The following is a 21,455-nucleotide window of genomic DNA, read 5'->3' as shown; positions in this document are numbered from 1 at the left end:
AGGATTTTAGATGCTCCTTTACAATCTGATGTGTTGTTTGGTTCTCCTGTTGAGGCAGTTTTAAAGAAAATGGAAGACAAGGCTAAGTCTATGCAGACTGTTAAAGATTTTTGCAGGTTCAGCCTCCAAAGTTTAGTAGAAATTGGCCTTCTAAGGGGTGGACATATCCTTCTTATGATTCCCAGTCTAGGGTAGGTCTAGACGTGGTAGGGGCAGAGCTCAGGGCTCTTTCAGGCCTAGAACAGGAGTTCTCCTGCACAGTCTTCGGTGAGGGCAGGGGTCAGTCCTTTCAGAACAGACCCAATGACCTACCTTTTCAGCTGCCAGAGCCTTCTCGCCTGGCAGCACCTTTGGGAGGAAGGTTGGCACTTTTCAAAGAAAATTGGAGTTTAATTACCCAAGACAGATGGGTATTGGATATCATACACCACGGTTACAGGTTTTATTTCCATACCTTGCCTCCTTTCAAAGGCATGCCAGACGTTCCTCCTCAGCAAAGGATAGAGGCTCACAAGCATTTCTCTGTTACTCCAAATAGGGGCCATTCAGCCGGTCCCTATGCCAGAAGTGGGCCTAGGATTTTATTCTCGCCTGTTCCTAGTACCAAAGAAAGGGAACATGTGGAGACCAATTTTGGACTTATCTATCCTCAACACTTATCTGGACATTCCCAAGTTCAAAATGTTGATGTTACAGCAGCTTTTACCTCTGCTGGGCAAAGATCATTGGATGGTAACTTTGGATCTCCAGGAGGCTTATCTTCATGTTCCTATCAGACTGAGTTGCAGGAAGTATCGAGCTGGGACTTCTCATTATCAGTTCTCTGCATTGCCCTTTGGCTTATCTACTGCCCAGAGTGTTCCGAAAAGTTCTGGCTCCAGTGATAGCTTTCCTCAGGTTAACAGGAATACAGATCTATCCTTATTTGGACGATTGCCTGATTCTGGCTCAAGGAAGGGACGAGCTTCTTCATCATTTGGATTATGTGATAGCAGTGCTAAGATGCCTGGGGTATTCTGTGAACGAAATAAAGTCCAGTCTAGTACCCTCTCAGGACATGTGCTTTCTGGGTGTGAGACTGAATACAGCATCCAAGATGGCCTTTTTGACCCCGGACAAACAAAAGAATCTTTCCCTTTACTTTCATCAGTTGTCTCATCAGTCCAGGCTGACTGCAAGGACAGTCCTTCAAGCCTTGGGGTTCATGGCATCTTGTATTCTGGTGCTTCCCAATGCCAAACTGCATATGAGGAAGCTACAATGGTATCTCAAAAATGTATGGACACAGCACTGCCAGGATTTGGACACTGTCATTCAAATAATACCTTGCATTCAAAAGGAATTGTTGTGGTGGGCTCAGGAATGTCACCTAAACAAGGGACTCTGTGACTCGGCCAGAGGAGTCAGATTCTAACGACAGATGCCTCAGACAAAGCTTGGGGAGCTCATCTGAATGGAAAGTGGATACAAGACAAGTGGCCTGCCAGACTACAACATCTACATATCAACTTGAAAGAGATGTTAGCAGTCCAGTTTGCATTAATAGCTTTCAAGGATTTACTTCTTCCAGGGCAGGTGTTGATTCTAACAGACAACACAACTGTCATGTGGTACATCAACAAGCAAGGCGGAACACATTCTTATCCTCTATGCAGGCAAGCAATGATTTTGTGGGAGACTGCTCTCAGTTTACAGCTAAATCTTCAGGCAAGGTTTCTGCCGGAGCACAGAACTCCTTAGCAGATGTGTTGAGCAGACAAATTATGAATCCCCACGAGTGGAAATTGGATCCTCATGTATTTCAGATATTGACAGTGTCATGGGGAACTCCAGACATAGATCTGTTCACTTCTCCACTAAACCACCAGCTGCCAAAGTTTTGCACAAAAAGGTTTCATCCCACAGCTTGGAAAGTGGATGCTCTTTCTTTCAATTGGAGCAATCTTCATGTGTATGCCTTTCCTGCCTCTCCTCCCAAAGGTACTACTAAAGGCCAGACAAGACAAGCCACGGATGATTTTGATAGCTCCAGATTAGCCTCGACAGCATTGGTACCCATTACTGAGAAGCCTGGTACGGAAGCCTCCATGGCCTTTACCTTCGATTCCACACCTGTTGTCTCAGGAGGACAGTCATTTGCTCAATGTCAAGCTTCACACTCTGCACCTAACAGCCTGGCATATTCTGTTTTGAACCATAGTGGGCCTCCACTTCCACAGCAAGTTTTGAATGTTATTTTGGAAGCTAGAAGGCCTAGTACAAGGAAAGTGTGCGCAGATAAATGGAAGAGATTTTTATTTTGGAGTGCAGCAAAGGATTTTGATGTTTCTGAGCCTAATTTAAGTGTGGCTCTTCAATATCTTACTGAGTTACTGGACAAAGGTTTGTCCTTCTCTATTAAGGTTCATGCTGCAGCAATTTCGCTCACTATGATTGTGACCCACCATTGTTTTCTCATCCTTTGTTCAAGCAATTTCTTAGAGGGGCAAAGAATATAAGACCCCACGAAGAGCTCCTACTCCTGCTTGGGATCTCAATTTTGTGTTGGAGAAACTCACTACAACCTTTTGAGCCTGCAGCTACTGCTGAATTAAAGTTTTTATCATGGAAGACTGCTTTTTGTTGGCTATTACCTCTGCAAGAAGGGTTTCTGAGTTGCAGGCCCTTATGGTTGAGCCTTTCTTAATTTTCCATAAGGATAGGGTATCTGTTAATCCTTCCTTTATGCCTAAAGTGGTTTCTAGTGTGGCTTTAAACCAAACGATGCATTTGCCTACTTTTTATGCAAATCCCCAAAATAAAGCAAAAGATTTTGCACACTTTAGATGTACACAGGCAGTTTATTATTTGGACAGAACTAAAGGGTTCAGGCAGTCTCAGCAGTTATTTGTTTCTTTTGCTTTGAGTTCTCAGGGCAAGCCTGTGTCAAAACAAACTATTTCTAAGTGGATTGGGTTTTGCATTGCTTTCTGTTATTCCCATCATGGCAAGGAAGTTCCAGCTGGGATTAGGCCTCATTCCACTAGGGCTACTGCCACTTCAACAGCTTTTTTGAGGTGGGTGGCAACTAAGGATATTTTGGAGGCAGCTACTTGGAGTTCAGTGCATACTTTTTCTAGGCATTATCACCTACCACTTTACTCTAAATCCAGGGCTGGTTTTGCCACTGCTGTTTTGCAGGGCATTTTGGCAGCTCCTGCTTCCTTATAATTTGGCCATCCTCCCTTACCTCTGCTTTGGGATTCTACAAGTAAGTAAGGACTGCAGCAATGCGAGATGAAGAACATAGTACAGTTTTGTACCTACCATAAATGTAGATGTTCAAGATCCACATTGCTGCAGTCCAATTTACCTCCTCCTTCCACTCTGTACTTAGAGGCGGTTGTGTGGGTGGGTTGTCAATAGGGTGTATATTGTATATATTGTACATATTTTTAGTGCTAGGATGGTTGGTTGTTTGTTTGCTGTCTTTTGGTTTTGACCTTATTTTAGGGTCTTCTGACATCTGGGGCAAGAAAAGACTGAGGATATGACGTCGGTCATGCGCATTTGTACCCTGACGTCCTGATGTCAGTCTAATGCGCCTTGACCGACGTCAGCCTTATACTTTGATATTCGGGCCGACCGAGGACAGCGGACTACCCAAGTGTAAGGACTGCAGCAATGTGGATCTTCGAACATCTACATTTATGGTAGGTACAAAACTGTACTTTTCTGAAGGTGTCTTTAGACTGACGACGCTCACTATAAAAGCGTATCCTAAGCTTAAGACTCCTATTAAACCAAAAAAGACTGCACTTCAGTCTCCAGTGCAAGGCCCTATGCCTAAGAAACAGATGCTTAAAATGGCTGAAGATCTTATCTCTTTAATCAGGGGTTCCCAACCCCCCCCCCCTGACAAAAGGCCTAGACAACAGGAAGAGTATGCCTCCTCTGATCAAGTGTCTATTTCCTGAGGCTCCTCTGAGGACCAAGATTACTCCTTTCCTCCTTATGAAGATTCTGATGCTGAGGATTCCATTCCCTCAGCTTCTCCCCCTGAAGACTACTCCTTTGGGGAAACTTTACACACTATGAGGGAACATTTTCACTGGGAAGGTCAGGACTACTCTGACTCAAAGAGTTTCTTTTACTCCCCCAGCACAGACCTCTTGCTATCCCCCCAGATTTAGACATTGTGGATGATGTTTACTTAGAATCTAGTTTAAATCCAGATTCTCTGCCTCCTGCTCCAGCCAAACCAGACAGATATTATAGAGTGCCTGACTCCCACAAATTCCTTTATAAAAGCCCTGTTGCTGATCCAGAGACTATCTCCCAGGATCCCAAAGGGGCTAAGGTTTCTATGGCGAAAAATCCTGTACCCTCTGAAAGGGACTCCAGAGCACTAGACAGGTGGGGGAAAAAGGTTTACACCTCAGCCACTCTAGCTATGAGAGCACTAAATTGTCAATTTCACATGCTAAAATACCAGCAATTTCTAATGTCTCAAATAAGACAAAAAATGAACACACTCCTTCGACAGTCTGAATTAAAAGAAATGCAGGATCTGTTGCATGCAGCTGAACAGGTGGGCAAACATACTTTACAATGTGGATTTGATTCTTTGGAGGCTTCCTGTAGAGCAGCTGTTACTGGGTCTGTTATACGTAGACATGCTTGGTTAAAGGAACAAACTCTGCCTGATCATTTTAAAGCAAAGCTTCTAGATGCCTCCTTACAGCAGGATGTCCTATTTGGAGTTAAAGCAGAAGAAGTATTAAAGAAAATGGAGGATAAGGCAAAATCTATGCAGATTGTCAAAGATTTTCTACAGGTTCAGCCCCCTCACTTCAGCAGAAATTGGCCAACAAAAAATTGGTCCTTTCCAGCTACTGACAGACCACAGAGGGGTAAATACAGATGCCCAAGAGGCAGAGGACAACCACAAACCCACTAGAAACCTCGACAATGGGGCACTACAACACAGAAGGGAGGAGAAGACAGGCCCCAAACTACTAGAAGGCAAACTCAGTGACTTAAACCTCACATGGCCAAGCAAGACTCTCTTGGCAGCTCCCTTGGGAGGCAAATTAGCACTTTTTCAGACAACTGGCACATCGTCACAAAGGACAAATGGGTCCTAGACATAATTTCACAAGGATACAGATTCCATTTCCACACCTTGCCAACGAAAAGAGGAATGCCAAACCTGCCACAAAATCAATGGGCAGAGGCACAAAAACAAATTACAGCTCTCATGGACATGAGAGCCATTCAACTGGTACCTACACGGGAGCAAGGCCAAGGATTTTACTCAAGACTTTTTCTAGTCCCCAGAAAGGACAATGCCTGGAGACCAATTCTGGACCTTTCAATTCTAAACACCTTCTTACAAGTACCCAAATTCAAGATGCTAACACTACAGCAGCTTCTTCCCATGTTGGGCAAGAAAGCATGGCTAGTAACGGTGGACCTCAAGGAGGCATACCTGCATGTCCCTATGAGACAAAATTGCAGAAGATACCTCCGTTTCATTGCAGGTTCAACCCATTACCAATTCTCTGCACTGCCCTTTGGCTTATCCACTGCACCCAGGGTTTTCACAAAATGCCTGGCGCCAGTATTTGCATACTGCAGACAAAGAGGAATTCAAATATACCCATTCCTGGACGACTGCCTCATCCAAGGAGAAAGCAAGGACATCCTCTTACAACATCTGGCTTTTGTAAAACATCTTCTAAGTTGCCTAGGGTACACAGTAAACGAAAAGAAATCAAAACTAGTACCCTCACAAAATATGACATTCCTGGGTGCCAGCTTGAATACAATGGCCCAGAAGGCTTATCTGACGCCAGACAAACAACTACAACTGACTCAATATTTCAAAACAATGGCAACAAAGACCCAACTCCCTGCAAGAAAAATTCTGCAGGCCTTGGGCTTCATGGCATCTTGCATACTACTAATACCATTTGCAAAGCTGCATATGAGGAAATTACAGTGGTATCTAAAAAGCATATGGTCTCAACACAGCCACAGCTTGGACACAATGATATCTCTCATTCCCTGCCTTCAACAAGAGTTTCTATGGTGGTCACAGGCATGTCACCTCAACAAGGGTCAGCCTTTCACCTTGCCCCCAGCCAGGCAAACTATGACAACAGATGCATCGGACTATGCCTGGGGGGGCACACTTGGCAGGACAGTGCGTTCAAGGCATATGGACTGCAGATCAAAGGAATCTGCACATCGATCAAAAAGAGATGCTAGCTGTACAGAATGCTCTGACAGCCTTCAAGAACCTCTTGTATCCAGGACAGCTTACAATAAGGATGGACAACACCACAGTAATGTGGTACATAAACAAACAAGGGGGTACACAACCTACCCTCTATGCAGGCAAGCAATGACCTTGTGGAACACAGCACTGGCTTACCAAGTTCAGCTACAAGCTCAATTCCTGCCAGGAAAAAAGAACACATTAGCGGACGACCTCAGCAGAAACATCATGGATCCCCACAAGTGGAAACTGGATCCACAAGTATTTGCAATGATAACTCAAAAATGGGGCCACCCAAACATAGACCTGTTTGCCAGCCCCCAAAACTATCAGCTAACAAAATTTTGTACAAGGACACTTCACCATCAAGCTTGGAAAGTGGATGCACTCTCATTCATTTGGAAAAACCTGACAGTATATGCCTTCCCTCCATTGCACCTTCTCTCAAAGGTGCTTCTGAAAGTCAGAAACGAGAGACCACGAATGATACTCATAGCCCCAGACTGGCCACGCCAGCACTGGTACCCACTGTTAAGGAATATGGCCCAGGGCCCACCTTGGATGTTACCACAAATTGCCCATTTGCTCACACAGCAAGACAGTCAGATTCTACACAGCCAGCTCAAAACCTTAAATTTGGCTGCATGGCAAATCACCTGAGCACCCAGTCAGCTCCTCTTCCTCAAGCAGTTATGGATGTTATTCTGGAAGCTAGGAGGCCCAGCACCAGGAAGGCCTACTCGGACAAATGGAAAAGGTTTTGCGCCTGGAACCAAGCTAAAGGCCAAAATACCCTTCAGCCTCACATGCCTCAGATTCTTCAGTATTTAACTGAGATGTTGCACAAAGGACTTTCTTTTTCATCTATTAAAATCCACGCCTCAGCTATTTCAGCCCACTACAACACGGATCCACCCTTATTTTCACATCCACTTCTAAGGCAGTTCCTCAGAGGGGCAAAAAACATTAGGCCCCCCAGGAGAGCACCTACACCAACCTGGGACCTCAACTTTGTTCTGGAAAAACTTACGCTACCTCCCTTTGCACCAGCTTTCTCTGCTGATCTAAAGTTTATATCATGGAAAACTGCCCTGCTGCTAGCAATAACTTCAGCCAGAAGAGTCTCAGAGCTTCAGGCACTAATGGCAGTGGAACCTTTCCTCATTTTCCATCAAGACAGAGTTTCTCTACAAACCAATCCTTCCTTCATGCCTAAGGTGGTATCTAGTGTGGCTTTAAATCAAACCATCCACTTACCCACCTTCTTTCCAAATCCACAGAACAAAGGAGAAAGACTCCTGCATTCCTTGGACATTCACAGGCAACTTCGTTACTACTTGGATAAAACTAAGGTTTTCAGAAAATCTAACCAGCTCTTTGTATCCTATGCTGCAGCTTCACAAGGGAAGGCTATATCAAAACAGACCATTTCCAAATGGATAGAACATTGCATTTGTTTTTGCTGTACCCATCATGGAAAACCAGTTCTTGCTACCATAAGGCCCCACTCTACCAGGGCAGCAGCTACATCTACAGCCTTCCTCAGGGGGGGTGCCAACCAAGGATATTTTGGAAGCTGCAACTTGGAGTTCAGTTTACACCTTCACCAAACACTACCACTTACCACTTTACTCTAAGACTAGAGCTGGCTTCGCCACTGCAGTTCTGCAGGGCCTTCTAGCCTCCTCTAACCCTCTTTGACTCCTCCTCCCATCCTTAGCTTTGGGATTCTACCCAAGTGTGATGCTGCAGCAGGGTAACACGATGAACATAGTACAGTTTTGTACCTACCATAAATGTAGATGTTCGAGTGTACACCCTGCTGCAGTCCAGGTTACCCTCCCTCCATCCCCTCTGACTAACTAACTAAATCTTTACAATACCTTTCTGATGTATTTGCTTATAGCTGGAGGGATGTTGTGTTTGTGCTAAATTTCTTAGATTGGTACTAATTACTGACCACCTTTTTGGGGGCACCTGACATCTGGGGCAAGAAAAACTGAAGAAAATGGCGTCGGATGCATCATATATACCCCTGGCGCACTGACATCAGGGAAGAAGCGACAGCAACCGACACCAGACCAAGACTTTGGAATTCAGGCCGACTGCGGGACCGCCTGACGACAAGATAACCCAAGTGTGATGACTGCAGCAGGGTGTACACTCGAACATCTACATTTATGGTAGGTACAAAACTGTACTTTTCTCCAGTCATGGGATTTTACTCTTTTTTTGCAACAGTTTCTTTCTTATACTGTACAGTTTGTTTATGGCAGAGGACCACCAGATTGGCTTCCTTTTTTGGAGGATAGCATCTTGGTTCTATTAGGGATAGCATGATCCATGCACCACTCGTGTAAGTGCTTATAAAGTGCATTTGTGTAGGATTCAGCAGTCGTACCTCTGTTGTCCATCTGCATGGTGTCATGAAGTTTTCCACTTCTGTCTTAAGAAGTGTGAAGTTAGCTTTGGAGAAGTTTTTTACGGTGGTTTCCCTAATTGGGGGTGGGGTCAGGATGTGGATGTCTAGGGTGATTAGCTTGTGGTCGGATCTGACCAACGAGGAATTGACCTCTGGTGTGGACACCGGTTGCCCATGTTGGTAATTACCAGGTCTAGGATATTGCTGCCCCTTGTGGGGGTGTGAATAAGTTAATCCAAGGCGTTGGAATTTATGAATTCCAGAAAGCGTTGAGCAAAAGAGTTGGTTCATGAGTAGTTTTCCCAATTAATGGTAGGGTAGTTGAAATTGCCCATTATTAGGGTGTTGGGTTGTACCCTAATACTTTCCAGTGTATCAAGAAATGAGGAGTGCGAATTCTGGGGCATGGTGGGGGGTCTGTAGCAAGCTACAATTTGGATTGCGGTCTTGCCCAGAGTTAGTTGCACTTGGATAATCTCGGGTGCATTATGCTGTGCAACTAGCCTGGAGTTGTGGATATCCTTACCAGTGTTTTACTCCATATTACCCCTGTCTGTGTGTGTGAAAGTTCTGTGTGCTCCTGGGCAATGCCTTTCTCCTTCTATCCTATTTACAGCCATTCCTCACTAGCATCCCCAACTTCACTTCTTTTGTAAACCTTACAAAAGGTTCATTTTTTCCTGAAAAAAATAAGTAAATAAAATAAAATTATCCTGTCTGCCTCCATAAATGTCTTACTTTATGCAAAGTACAAACACTGTTCAACATGCAAATGGTGTGGAATGTGGTGTATAGGGAAATAGGAAAGGGGAGAACAGTAAGCAGTGTTTCCACTATTTGTTCTTCCTTTTCCTACTTATCACATCCCACTCCATTTGTATGTTGAACAGTATTTGCATTTTGCAGTGTACGACCACTGTAGTCTTTCTGATGGCTGCTGTGGTGGTCTTCCTGTACTTGTATGAGTGTGAGATGGGGTTGTGTGAGAGTGCATTGCCCATGTGAGTGCACATTGACTCAGAAATGCTTGTTTGCCTTTGTTATGTCTGTCATGTCAGTCACATACCCTAATGTACCTGTGCTCCAGCCTTAGAGAAACCTAGCAATATTTTTCCCATTATCACTATGCTTCTCTTTAATTATGTGGTGTTTTGTGTGAATTTCTAGTGCTATTCATTGTCTAATACTTGTCTGATTGGTTGTGTATTTCTTTGAGAAGCAACCCCCTCAAAAATTAGTGCTGAGGCATGCAGCATTTGTCTTTGAATCCCAACCAGTTGTCATATTGTATTATTGCTGATAAACTGTGTTTGAGTTGAAGAAATGCCTGTAAAAAGGGATGCAAAGTACACTACACACATTCTTGTGTGTTTGATTGCACAAGTGCATGTACATATCTCTTTGCATATAGTTGCAGCCATTCATTTCCTAAACCACTTGTCTAAGTGAGTGTTGTGGTGTATAGTGTCCTAAAATGAGTTGATTGAAGACTCAGTTCAGTGCTTATGGGAAGTCTGCATCAGGAAAAAAATACACAAATGTTACTTGTGGAGCTGTTTCTTGTTAATTTTTATTCTTTCTCCCAGGGGTTGTTAAAGCACTTTAACAAAACTGATGTAGAATGGTATGAACTAGCCATTTTATAAACTTTCAAGACTGATGTTGCCGACCTGTGATTCAGACCTGTAGCCACAACAAATTTTTGTAGTCTTTAAAATAAACTGAAAGTAGCACTTTTTGCAAATAGTGCAACACAGCTTGTTTTTTTTCTTATGTACCTGACATTTTTAGGTGATGTTCTTCGTGTTTCACTGTTGCAGTCATCACACTTGGGTTATCTGCTTGCAGGTAGCCCTCAGTCAGCCTGAATACCAGAGACTTAGTATTTCTGCGTCGGTTGCTGACACTCCAGGACTGACGTCAGGTCGTCAGGGGTATAAAAACAGGCAGCCGACGCCATTACATCAGTCTTTCTTGCTGAGGAGTCCGAAGCAGAAGCAGTTTGCAAATGCCGGTTGGCCACTACCTGAAATTTCATTTACAAATTGAATAATCCTGAAGTCTTCTAAAGCTAAGTACCCCGTTGGGGATCGTTTTTTCTTGCTCTAACCGATGTCAGAAAAAGTTAACAATTGTCTTGCCTGTGGAAAGCAAATACCACACAGAGATTTTCATTCCTACTGCGTCACCTGTTTAGGCCCAGACCACGACGTACCTCTCTGTCAGTTTTGTGCCTTGTTCAACTACTGAACCATTTGTCATCAGGCTCTCATTGTCACTAAATTCTTTCGCTCTCGATCTCCGTATTCAGAAATGGCTTTGGTAAGCCATCTGACTACCATTATTCCGAAAAAACGTAAGGGTAAAGACAGAGACAGACTGCATAGCTCCAAAGCTGCCGACGACGCTTCTGTTAAGCTAGTCGCTAGTTCACTGGTACTCAGTGAGGTGCTTTCGCAGCCCCTGATGCCCATTTAAGTGGATTCGCAGGCCTCTCCAAGACCCATTCGGAGTCCAGTATGCCACGAGACTCTTCTTCGACTATGGAACCTGCAGATGTCTACCTTGGATGGGTCCGGAGCGACTGTGCAGGGCACCGGCTTCTGAGGCAGTTCTTTGCACTACCGATGTTCAACTCAAACCGACGACTTTATCTAAAACTACCGAGTTTCTTAGGCCAAGAGTACGCGCTACGCCTAGATAACCAATGGCCAAAGCACATGCACCTGCTCCCATGCCACAACGACACATGCTTAGAATGGCAGAAGACCTTATTATGCTGATAAGGGGAAGTCAGCTGTCCTCTGCTAAGGGAAAAAGAGACCAGTCCCTTGCAGCTTCAACAGACCAGGAGTCCGATGACTCTGAGGTATCTGATTATGAAGAAATGCCTTTATCTGCTTATGAGGATTCAGATGCAGAGGAATCCATTCCCTCTGCCTCCCTTCCAGAGGATTTTTCTTTTGGTGAAACCTTACATACTTTAAGTGAGCATTTCCACTGGGAATGCCAAGACTATTCTCAGTACAAAAAAGAGACTCAGGGCATTTCTAGATTTGCCACAGCTCAGGCCTTTAGCAATACCCCCAGTCCTGGAAGTTGTTGATGATGTCTTTATGGAATCCAGTCTTACTCCTGATACTTTACCTCCTGTCCCTAGGAAACCAGTTAGATACTACAGAGCACATGACACTCACACATTTCTTTTCAAGAATCCTACTGCTGACCCAGAAATCATTTCCCAGGGGCCTAAAGGTATCAAGGCAACTACAGCCAAGAATCCCACCCCTTCGGACAGGGATTCCAGAGCTTTGGACAGATGGGGGTAAGAAGGTATATACCTCTGCAACACTTGCTATTAGGGCTTTGAATTGTCAGTTTCACATGCTGAAGTACCATCAACATATTATGGAACTTATTAAACAAAAAGTGGCAACGTTTACAGACTGTGCAGAAAATAAAGAATTGCAAGAGCTTATGTACTCTGCAAGCCAAGTCAGCAAGCATAACTTGCAGTGTGGCTTTGATGCCCAAGAAGCATTTTGCCGGGCAGCAATCACTGGTTCTGTACTGAGAAGACATGCTTGGCTCAAGGAGCAGACCTTGCCAGACCATGTCATATCAAAGTTACTAGACGCTCCTTTGAACAAGGACAGTTTGGCACCAAAGTAGAAGACGTTTCTTAAAAAGATGGAAGAAAAAGCTAAGTCTATGCAGACTGTTAAAGAATTCTTACAAGTGCAACCCCCTAGATTCAATAGGCATTACCCTTCCAAACACTGGTCCTTTCCAGCCACCTCCAGGCCATCTCAAACTAGACCCAGGGGAAACTGAGCACCCAGACTACAGTCTCAGGGTATGCAGAGATCTAAGCAGTGGAGTGCCCCCACCCCCAAAGCAGGGAGTGGTAAGCCACCTCCTTATGGAAAAAAACTCACAATGACTTCTCTATTCCACTCCCCACCTCTTCCCAATTGCTTGTACCCCAGGAGGTAAACTTGCCCGTCATGCAAAAAACTGAATGTCCATCACACAAGACCGATGGGTCCTCAACATTGTATCCCAGGGGTACAAATTTTACTTCCACTCACTGCCAACCCCAAGAGGGTTCCCAGACCTTCCTCCAAACCAGTGGGCAGAGGCTCAAAACCAGGTTCTACCCCTGCTCTCCATCAGAGCTATTCAGCTGATTCCAGTGGAACAGATAGGTCAAGGATTCTATTCCAGACTCTTCCTGGTACCCAAGAAAGAGGGCTCTTGGCGCCCAATCCTGGATCTTTCAATTCTCAACACCTTCCTTGTGGTACCAAAATTCAAAATGCTTACCCTGCAACAGCTTCTACCTATGCTAGCCAAGGATGCCTGGTTAGTCACCCTAGACTTAAAAGAAGCCTATCTGCACATCCCCATAAGGGGGTCATGCAGGAAGTATCTATGTTTCAGGGCAGGATCTATGCATTATCAGTTCTCTGCACTTCCCTTTGGCTTATCCACTGCGCCCAGAGTATTCACAAAATGCCTGGCTCCAGCCATTGCATACTGCAGGCAGAGAAATATCCGAATTTACCCGTACTTGGACGACTGCCTGATTCAGGCAGACAGTCAGGAATTGCTGTTGCAGCACCTGACAGTTGTGAAAAACCTTCTCACTTCCCTGGGGTACGCCATCAATGAAAAGAAATCAAAACTGATACTCAGTCAAAAGATTGTATTCCTGGGAGCAAGCTTGGACACAACATCCCAGATGGTATTTCTCACTTCAGAAAAACATATATATCTGACAGCCTCCTTCAAACAAATGGCCACCAGAACCCAGCTATCTGCTGCAGGCCCTAGGGTTCATGACCTCATGTATACTGCTAATTTCATATGCAAGACTGCAAATGAGGAAACTTCAGTGGTACTTAAAAAGTCTTTGGTGCCAACATTCTCAGGACCTGGAAACAGTCATTCCTGTCATACCCTATCTAAGGACAGAGTTCCTTTGGTGAGCAGAAGCATGCAACCACAACAAGGGATTGCCCTTTACTCAACCCCATGCCACCCAGACCCTAACCACAGACACATCAGACTATGCCTGTGGAGCACACATGGATGGCAAATGCATTCAGGGCCACTGGAGCCCAAGTCAGATTCATCTGCACATCAGCCAAAAAGAGATGCTAGCTGTGCAGAATGCCCTGACAGCTTTCAGATCCCTACTCTTTCCAGGACAACTTGTAATAAAAACAGACAACACCACAGTTATGTGGTACATCAACAAGCAGGGGGGAACCCATTCATACCCACTCTGCAGGCTAGCCATGGCTCTGTGGAACACAGCATTGGACATGCAAGTCCATCTGCAAGCTCAGTTCCTGCCAGGCAAACAAAATTCACTGGCAGACAACTTAAGCAGAAATCTCCTAGACCCACACGAGTGGCAGTTAGAGCCCAGCACCTTCAACCTTCTGATTCATAAATGGGGGACCCCAGAGGTGGATCTTTTTGCCTCCTCCTACAACCACCAACTCAGCAGATTCAGACCAGGAACCCTCACAGCAGGGCCTGGAAAGTGGATGCCCTATCCTTTCAGTGGGTAAATCTCTCAATTTATGCATTCCCACCTCTGCCCCTTCTCTCGAGTATTACTCAAAATAAGACAGGACAAACCGGGTACAATTCTGATTGCCCCAGACTAGCCATGCCAGCACTGGTTCCCACTCCTGTGCAGCCTGACATTTGTGCCACCATGGCACCTACACCAGAACCTTACCCTGGTCTCTGAGCAGGAGGGGCAGATTTTGCATCCGCAACTGCAAGCCCTAAAACTTGCAGCCTGGCTTATCCCTTGAATCCTATCCCAGAAGCTCTAGATTCATCCGCAACTGCAAGCCCTAAATCTTGCAGCCTGGCTTATCCCTTGAATCCTATCCCAGAAGCTCTAAGCAAACAGGTGTTGGACATCATTCTTGAAGCCAGAAGACCGAGTACAAGGAAATCCTATGCAGATAAGTGGAAAAGATACTGCAACTGGAGTCTATCTAAAGGAGAGGACACAACTGTGCTCTCCCTGCCTTTAATCCTGGATTACTTAGCAGATCTACTCCATACATGCCACAACCATTTCAACTCATTACAACACTGAGCCACCTCTCGTCACGCACCCTCTTATCAAACAGTTCCTGAGAGGGGCAAACAACTTAAGGCCACCAAGTAGAGCACCCACCCCTGCTTGGGACCTGAACTTTCTACTGGAAAATCTCACACTTCCACTCTTTGAGCCTGCAGTGTCAGCAGACTTAAAATTCTTCTCCTGGAAAACAGCATTGCTTCTAGCCATCACATCTGCTAGAAGAGTGTCTGAACTACAAACACTTATGGCTGTGGAATCCTTCATTATTTTCCATGTTGACAGGGTCTCTCTCAGGACAAACCCTTCCTTTATGCCTAAAGGTGGTGTCCAGTGTGGCTCTCAATCAATCCATACATTTGCCAGCCTTTTTCCCTAATCTTCAAAATAAAGGGGTAAAGATCCTACACTCCTTGGATGTGCACAGACAGCTCAGATTTTACCTGACTAGGACTAAGGCTTTCAGAAAGTCAGACCAGTTATTAGTCAGCTTTGCAACAGGGGCAGAGGGCAAGGCCGTTTCTAAGCAAACAATATCTAAATGGATAGCACATTGCATTAATTTCTGCTGCAAGCACCATGGGAAACCAGCCCCACAGGGGGTCATAACACATTCCACTAGGGCAACATCTACCACTACAGCATTTCTCAGGGGAGTCACCACCAGGGACATCCTGGAAGCTGCTACCTGTAGTTCAGTACACACTTTCACCAAGCACTACCATTTGCCTATCTTCTCCAAATCCAGGGCAGGCTTTGCAACAGCAGTCCTGCAGGGTATTCTAGCCAACCCTAACTCTTCTTGACTGCCTCCACACTTCTTCAGCTTTGGGAATCCACCCAAGTGTGATGACTGCAACAGTGAAACACGAAGAAGATAGTACAGTTATATACACTTACCATAAATGTAGATGTTCGAGTGTATTCACTGTTGCAGTCCTGGTTTCCCTCCCTCCAGCCCCCTGGTTTCTTTCTCTTTCTCTCTCTAAACTCTCTATGCCTTTTACCCCACCCCTTCAGGGGTATTGGTATTTACCTTTTACTGGTGGTGTTTTCCTCCACCATAATTTAACTGCCTATTGGGGGCTCCTGACATTTGGGGCAAGAAAAACTGATGTAATGGCGTCGGCTGCCTGTTTTTATACCCCTGACATCAGTTCTGGAGAGACAGCAACTGACGCAGAAATACTAAGTCTCTGGTATTCGGGCTGACTGAGGGCTACCTGCAGGCAGATAACCCAAGTGTGATGACTGCAACAGTGAATACACTCGAACATCTACATTTATGGTAAGTGTACACAACTGTACTTTCTGTGCTACTGCGTTGGTAGTAATGTAGTGTATCCAGTGATTATGGCTTTTTCTTGACATGGTGAATTGTGCTGTTTGTAGCAGTTGTTGATGAGAATATTGCAGTTTGATCCACATTAAAATAATCTTGGAATTTTATCTGTGAGCTGCTTAGATAGGTTTATCCTAGGTCTTTCTGCAGAGGTGATAATGTCTTTAAATGCTCATCTCTTTTTAATACTTATTCGTACAATAAGTTTATCTGTAACACAGTTTATGTACACTTTTACCTGCTAATGTTTTACAGCTGGCTGCCTATCCGGCAGTCAGAATGTTCCTGGTATACTTGTTGAATATTCTAACAATTTTTTACATCTTATTCCATCTTATTGTTTAGGAACAAGCAATGGTTCTGTATTTATCTACAATCTAACCAGTGGGTTGGTATACAAGGAACTAAGCATTCATTCCTGTGAAGTAAAGTAAGCATTTAATATTTTATGCGCTTATTACAGTAGAGTTTTTGAAGCATTGCACTTTAGTCTGTTGAGCATTCTGTTGGAACGGAAGACCAACTCTAGTTTTGTGTGAGATTCTTATGTACAATAACATTCAGATGCATTTAAAATTGTTCGCCAATTGCATTATAAAGAATCTAAAATAAAGACAGAATAGGAAGCCATATAGTCAGTAACTTTTTGTCAGCTGCTATTCCATCCTTGTGGGTTCTTCTTCACAACTGCCTGCTGTCTCTGCTGTGTGCAGAAGACAGTATTCAGAATGTGGTTTGGTCTTGTCTTGCACAAAATTGACACCAGCCAACAGAACTTTTTCTGTAGCCAATGCATATATATATTTTTTTATTTCTGTATTTAATTTTAAATGTTGTTGTTTGTCTTTCGGCTTTTCCTGGTTAGGGGTCGCCACAGCAGAACTCCAGTCCGCTAATGATTGGCAGTTGGTTTTTATGGTGTCGAGTTGCCAGCCAGATGCCCAACCTTCAACGAAGGCACGCCCATTCAACGCATGTCTTTTGAACGCCCACTCGATCGCAGGGAGGACATGCAGACTCCACACAGAAGGCACTCCCAACCCAAGCCGAGAATCAAACGGGAGAACCTCTTGCTGTGAGGCAACAATGCTACCACTGCACCACCGCGGAAGTAATAATGTCAAGAATTTCTTTACCTGTAAGACTTAGGCCTGCAGGAATTAGCCCAATACCAAAAGCTTTCCCAGGCTACCTCATCCCCTCCTGCCTTTAAACACCTCTCCATATCTCTTCAACCATGGTTTAAGTTATTCATACTGATAAATGACCCAAAGCTATTGTTTCATTTCAACATTTTGCTTTGTGTGTTTTCATGGCATTCTTTCAGTTTAATTACTGCTGTGTTTCTCTGCATCTCATGTCAATCTGGTTCCGTTTGTAGTTGGAACTTTTAGCATTTCTGTAACTTGCATCCTTGGTGCTATTTCGATCTGGCTGTTTAGTAACCTTTGAGAAGAAACATTTGTAATCCTATAAAAAGTGGAAATGTGGGTCAAAGATTGTTGCCACCCACAGTATATGTGAAATGCATGAAATGTCTTGAGGGGGCACATTTTTGGAGGACTGCAATATCTGTGCAGACTTGAAACCCTCCAACTGAAATTAATGAAAAAATAGACTAGAAACAGAAAAATCCATGGCTAGTCTCCATTTGAACTCTCTTCCTAGGGCAAGTGAACAAGTGTTTTCATTCTAAAAGCATGCATACAATGAATACTATTAAAAGTATAGTGAAAAATTAATACTTGAACAACTGGATTATATACACAAGATGATGAACTTTTACATAATGCAGATCAAATGACTGATATGTTTAAACAAAAAGAATATGATGGAAATGTATTATTAAAAAACAGAGTAGTTTTATAGTGTGAAAATGAAAGGAAGTCATATTTTAATATTAATTTAATTAATGATACACAAAGTGATGGAAATAATAATCAGATTATTAAGAATAAAGATGTCAGGTATGTTATGAAATTTAATAGGCTTACTCTACACGTTAAGAATATTATTAAACAGAATTGGACTATTATTAGCTTTGCACTTTAACTCAAGAAGTTATTCGGTGATGCACCATCATTTTGTTTATAAGAGAGAGAGCAACTGTGTTTTAAAGATTTGAAAGCATATTTGCAATTAAATATTGGAACTAAAGGTACTGTCCCTTGCTGTAGTTGTTGCATTTGTGACTATATTAATTTAGATAAGGTTTATATTCATCCAGTCATAGTAAAGAAATATTATTCTGTGATTTTTGCAACCTGTAATACTGATAATTTAATTAATTTAGTGACGTGTAAAATGTAGAAGTTTCTGTGTAGGTAAAACTAATAGGAAACTGAAAGACAGAATATGTGAATGTAACTCAAAAATACATAGGAAACCCAAGTAATGCTTTGTGTAAACATAATGAACAGCAAGGTGCTTACCATATGTTTAAGTTTAGAGTAATAAAAACATTCTGTAATGATGTCAGAGGTACATTTATAATTTTGCAAACAGAAGTTGCTGAAATTAGATGGATTTGGGAATTTTTTTAGAGCAAATGTGTACCCAGGATTAAATGCTATGGCTACTATTAAACCTGTACTTTAACAAAAACAAAATAATTTAAAATAATTTAAATAAATTTATGATTGGGAATTTCCATGAAATTTATGATGTTTTATTACTTTGTTAAAATATACTTTGTATGTGCTATATGGAAGAATAGGGCTGCATTTCACTCTAAAAATTGTTTAAATGTGATTAATTAATGCTTTAATTTTTAGGGTAGCTAAGTTATGTTTTGATCCATTGTGCTGTTCATTGATAAAGAGCTTTTCTCAAAAACATTGATGTTTTCTTTAACTCTTCTTCTAACAATAAAGTGTGTGTATCAATTATTGGTAGAGTGAAGTTCATCTTTTTTGGTGACTTGTGATTACATTAGTTTATTGGTGACTTCATTTAACAGCTGGATAAGTTTTTTTGTGGATCTACTTATAAATTTCCTCAGCAGTTGAAAAAAGAAAGTTACTATTAGATAAGGATACTGTGCTTGTTTCTAAAAAGCCTAAACCTGTTGTTTCTGCTGTAAAGTGTGCTTCTGACAGTGTTGTGCTTATTGATCCAGTTTCTGCTAAAAGCAAACCTGTGGAAGGTGCAGCTCTGTTTAAAAGAGTTCCAGCCACAGTTCATCTTTCTGATAGTAGTAGTACCCGTATTTATCAGGGCCTGAGCTCTGTATTTATCTTTATGCTTCCACAGCATCCATTAGATCCTGAAGGTCTGTTTCGGTCTAGTTTTTCTATAAAGAGTCATGGAAGGCCTTTTTAGTGTGCAGAAGTTGAACTCCTACTTATCTTCTCCTCTAATTTTGCGATTTCAAGACCATGTTCTCAGTCCTTTTTCCTGACAAGAACTTGAATTGTTCTCACTATGCTCAGTTTTAGCTCCATTACCTTCCAGACCATCAGTCATCCCATGGATGTCAGAGTCATGATCGGTGACTTTGTTGGTGTAGATGCCTTTGGCTTCAGTGACTTCAGTGTCGGCCTGGCTGTTGCCATCAATGTTCATAACTTTTTTTGGGGGTGGGGTGGGGGTTGGTCTTTTCACAGTGTCAGGGGTTGGTCCTGTTGGATTTTCCTCAGTCCTGCATATCGAGGTTTAATATTCTCTCCCTGGAGTTGATCTTCTTGCAGTCAATCTCAAGGCCAACAATCCTGATTAGATTGCTTCATCCTCATTTTGTGTCTTTGTGGCAAATAGGTCACATTTTCAGAGTCATCCTTTTTGGCCTCAGGCTTAGGACTTTGATATGTGATGTTGGTCCCTCAGATTTGGTAGTCCGGATCTTGGATATGGGGTTGCTGGTGGTCCTGATGCTGATGTTGCAGACATTATTGCAAAAGTCCTATCCCAAACAATGAGTCAGAGTGTAGTTCTCTGGGATAACACTTACCTGCCACTTCCATTGTTCTCTCCCTCAGCACTATAACAATAAAAGTGGGGATCACAGCAGGATATTTTGGACCTGTATGGCCTCTAGAATTTTTCTATCTCTGATTCCACCTCTCCAAGACTAGGAGTTAAGGCTAAGTGCAAGTGGACGCACTTAGAGTCTGCAAAAGAGTCTTTCACCACACACACACACACACACACACACACGCATTATGATGGACCCAAGTGTGAAGAAATTCTGTAGTTCACCAGACCTTACCATGTCAGGGCAATTCAGTGTCTGTATCGCAACTCAAAATAATCACCTGCCCTTCCTTAGACCACTGGGATTCTAATACTGTTGCGTTATCTGGACAAAATAACCTGATGTCCAGCTGGGTACCAAAGCCAAAACCTTCCCTACAGCTGACATATTACCTAAGCTCTGTTTTTGTTTAAGGGTGCATAAACAGACATATGAGGACAGAATCCTCAGACTATCTCCCTGCCAGTCTGAATGCAGGTCTTGCACCCATCACTCTGTTCTTCAAATTAGTGGAAGTGTGATTGTGGTAGGCAAATTCCTTATAAGGATCTCCACTCCAAGTACCTGTGTTGTCTTGGGGCTGAATGCAACTCAAAGAATTATCACATTCATCAGTCATTTGTTCCTAAAACCCCATGTAATTGGTCTATTTCAGAACATCAAAACTGACAACGTTGAACGCTCACATGAGCGAAAAATCATGTCCTCGAAGTTTATTAATTTTGTTCGCGGTACAGTGAAGGTTGAGATTTTTACCCTTTCCTCACTGTAGTGTGATCGCAGAGTAGGAATATATATTTAGCGGGGGGGCACAGCCCCCCACAATGCCGTTGTCGAGTACGTGAATATTCGCTCATGTGAGTGTTCGATGTTCTGGTGTAGATGCTATGTAATACCTACTTAGAGACTCTGTGCTTGAAGCTCCTTGCACAATCTAAAATGGCAAAACCTTCGGCATCTGACATTTCTGCTCATTCCAAAAAATTTAATTTTTAAGACCTAGGCCTAATCTGTCATGTGCCCAGTTTCACTGGTAGGTACCCATTGAGGTAATGCAAGAACCCAGGTTTGGCCAGTCATCTTTCTGGCAGCTACTAATGTGATTCCACCGAAGGCAGGTATTGGGTCTGACTCCCACACTTCTGATGCAACTTAGCAAACCAATATGGTTGAGAAGGTGGATCCTAGACTCATAATTTTCAAAGGTCCAGAGAGCATACCTTAAATTCTAGTTTGAGAAGAAATATTTGACAGTTTGATAAAGCTATGCCAAAGGTTGGATCTGCTTTTTTTTGTTAAAGCTAATGTCAAGAAGAAGAAACAGAAAACTAAAAATGTTTCTCC

At 43.1% G+C, this 21,455-nt stretch overlaps 1 protein-coding gene across 1 annotated transcript in view; it reads left to right on the top strand.

The window, feature by feature from the left end:
• WDR11 (WD repeat domain 11) overlaps window positions 1-21,455 on the top strand; it is a 2,002,440-nt gene that overhangs the window by 1,020,665 nt on the left and 960,320 nt on the right. The window contains exon 11 of the mRNA XM_044056072.1: window positions 16,484-16,568. Coding sequence (XP_043912007.1) covers window positions 16,484-16,568 — 85 coding nt within the window. The remainder of the gene's footprint in view (window positions 1-16,483; window positions 16,569-21,455) is intronic.

Source organism: Protopterus annectens, chromosome 14.part0, assembly GCF_019279795.1.
Source record: "Protopterus annectens isolate FY-2018-M chromosome 14.part0, PAN1.0, whole genome shotgun sequence".
NCBI lineage: Eukaryota > Metazoa > Chordata > Ceratodontiformes > Protopteridae > Protopterus > Protopterus annectens.
The sequence above is the reverse complement of the archived record's forward strand: the minus strand, read 5'-3'. Positions and strand labels throughout refer to the sequence as shown.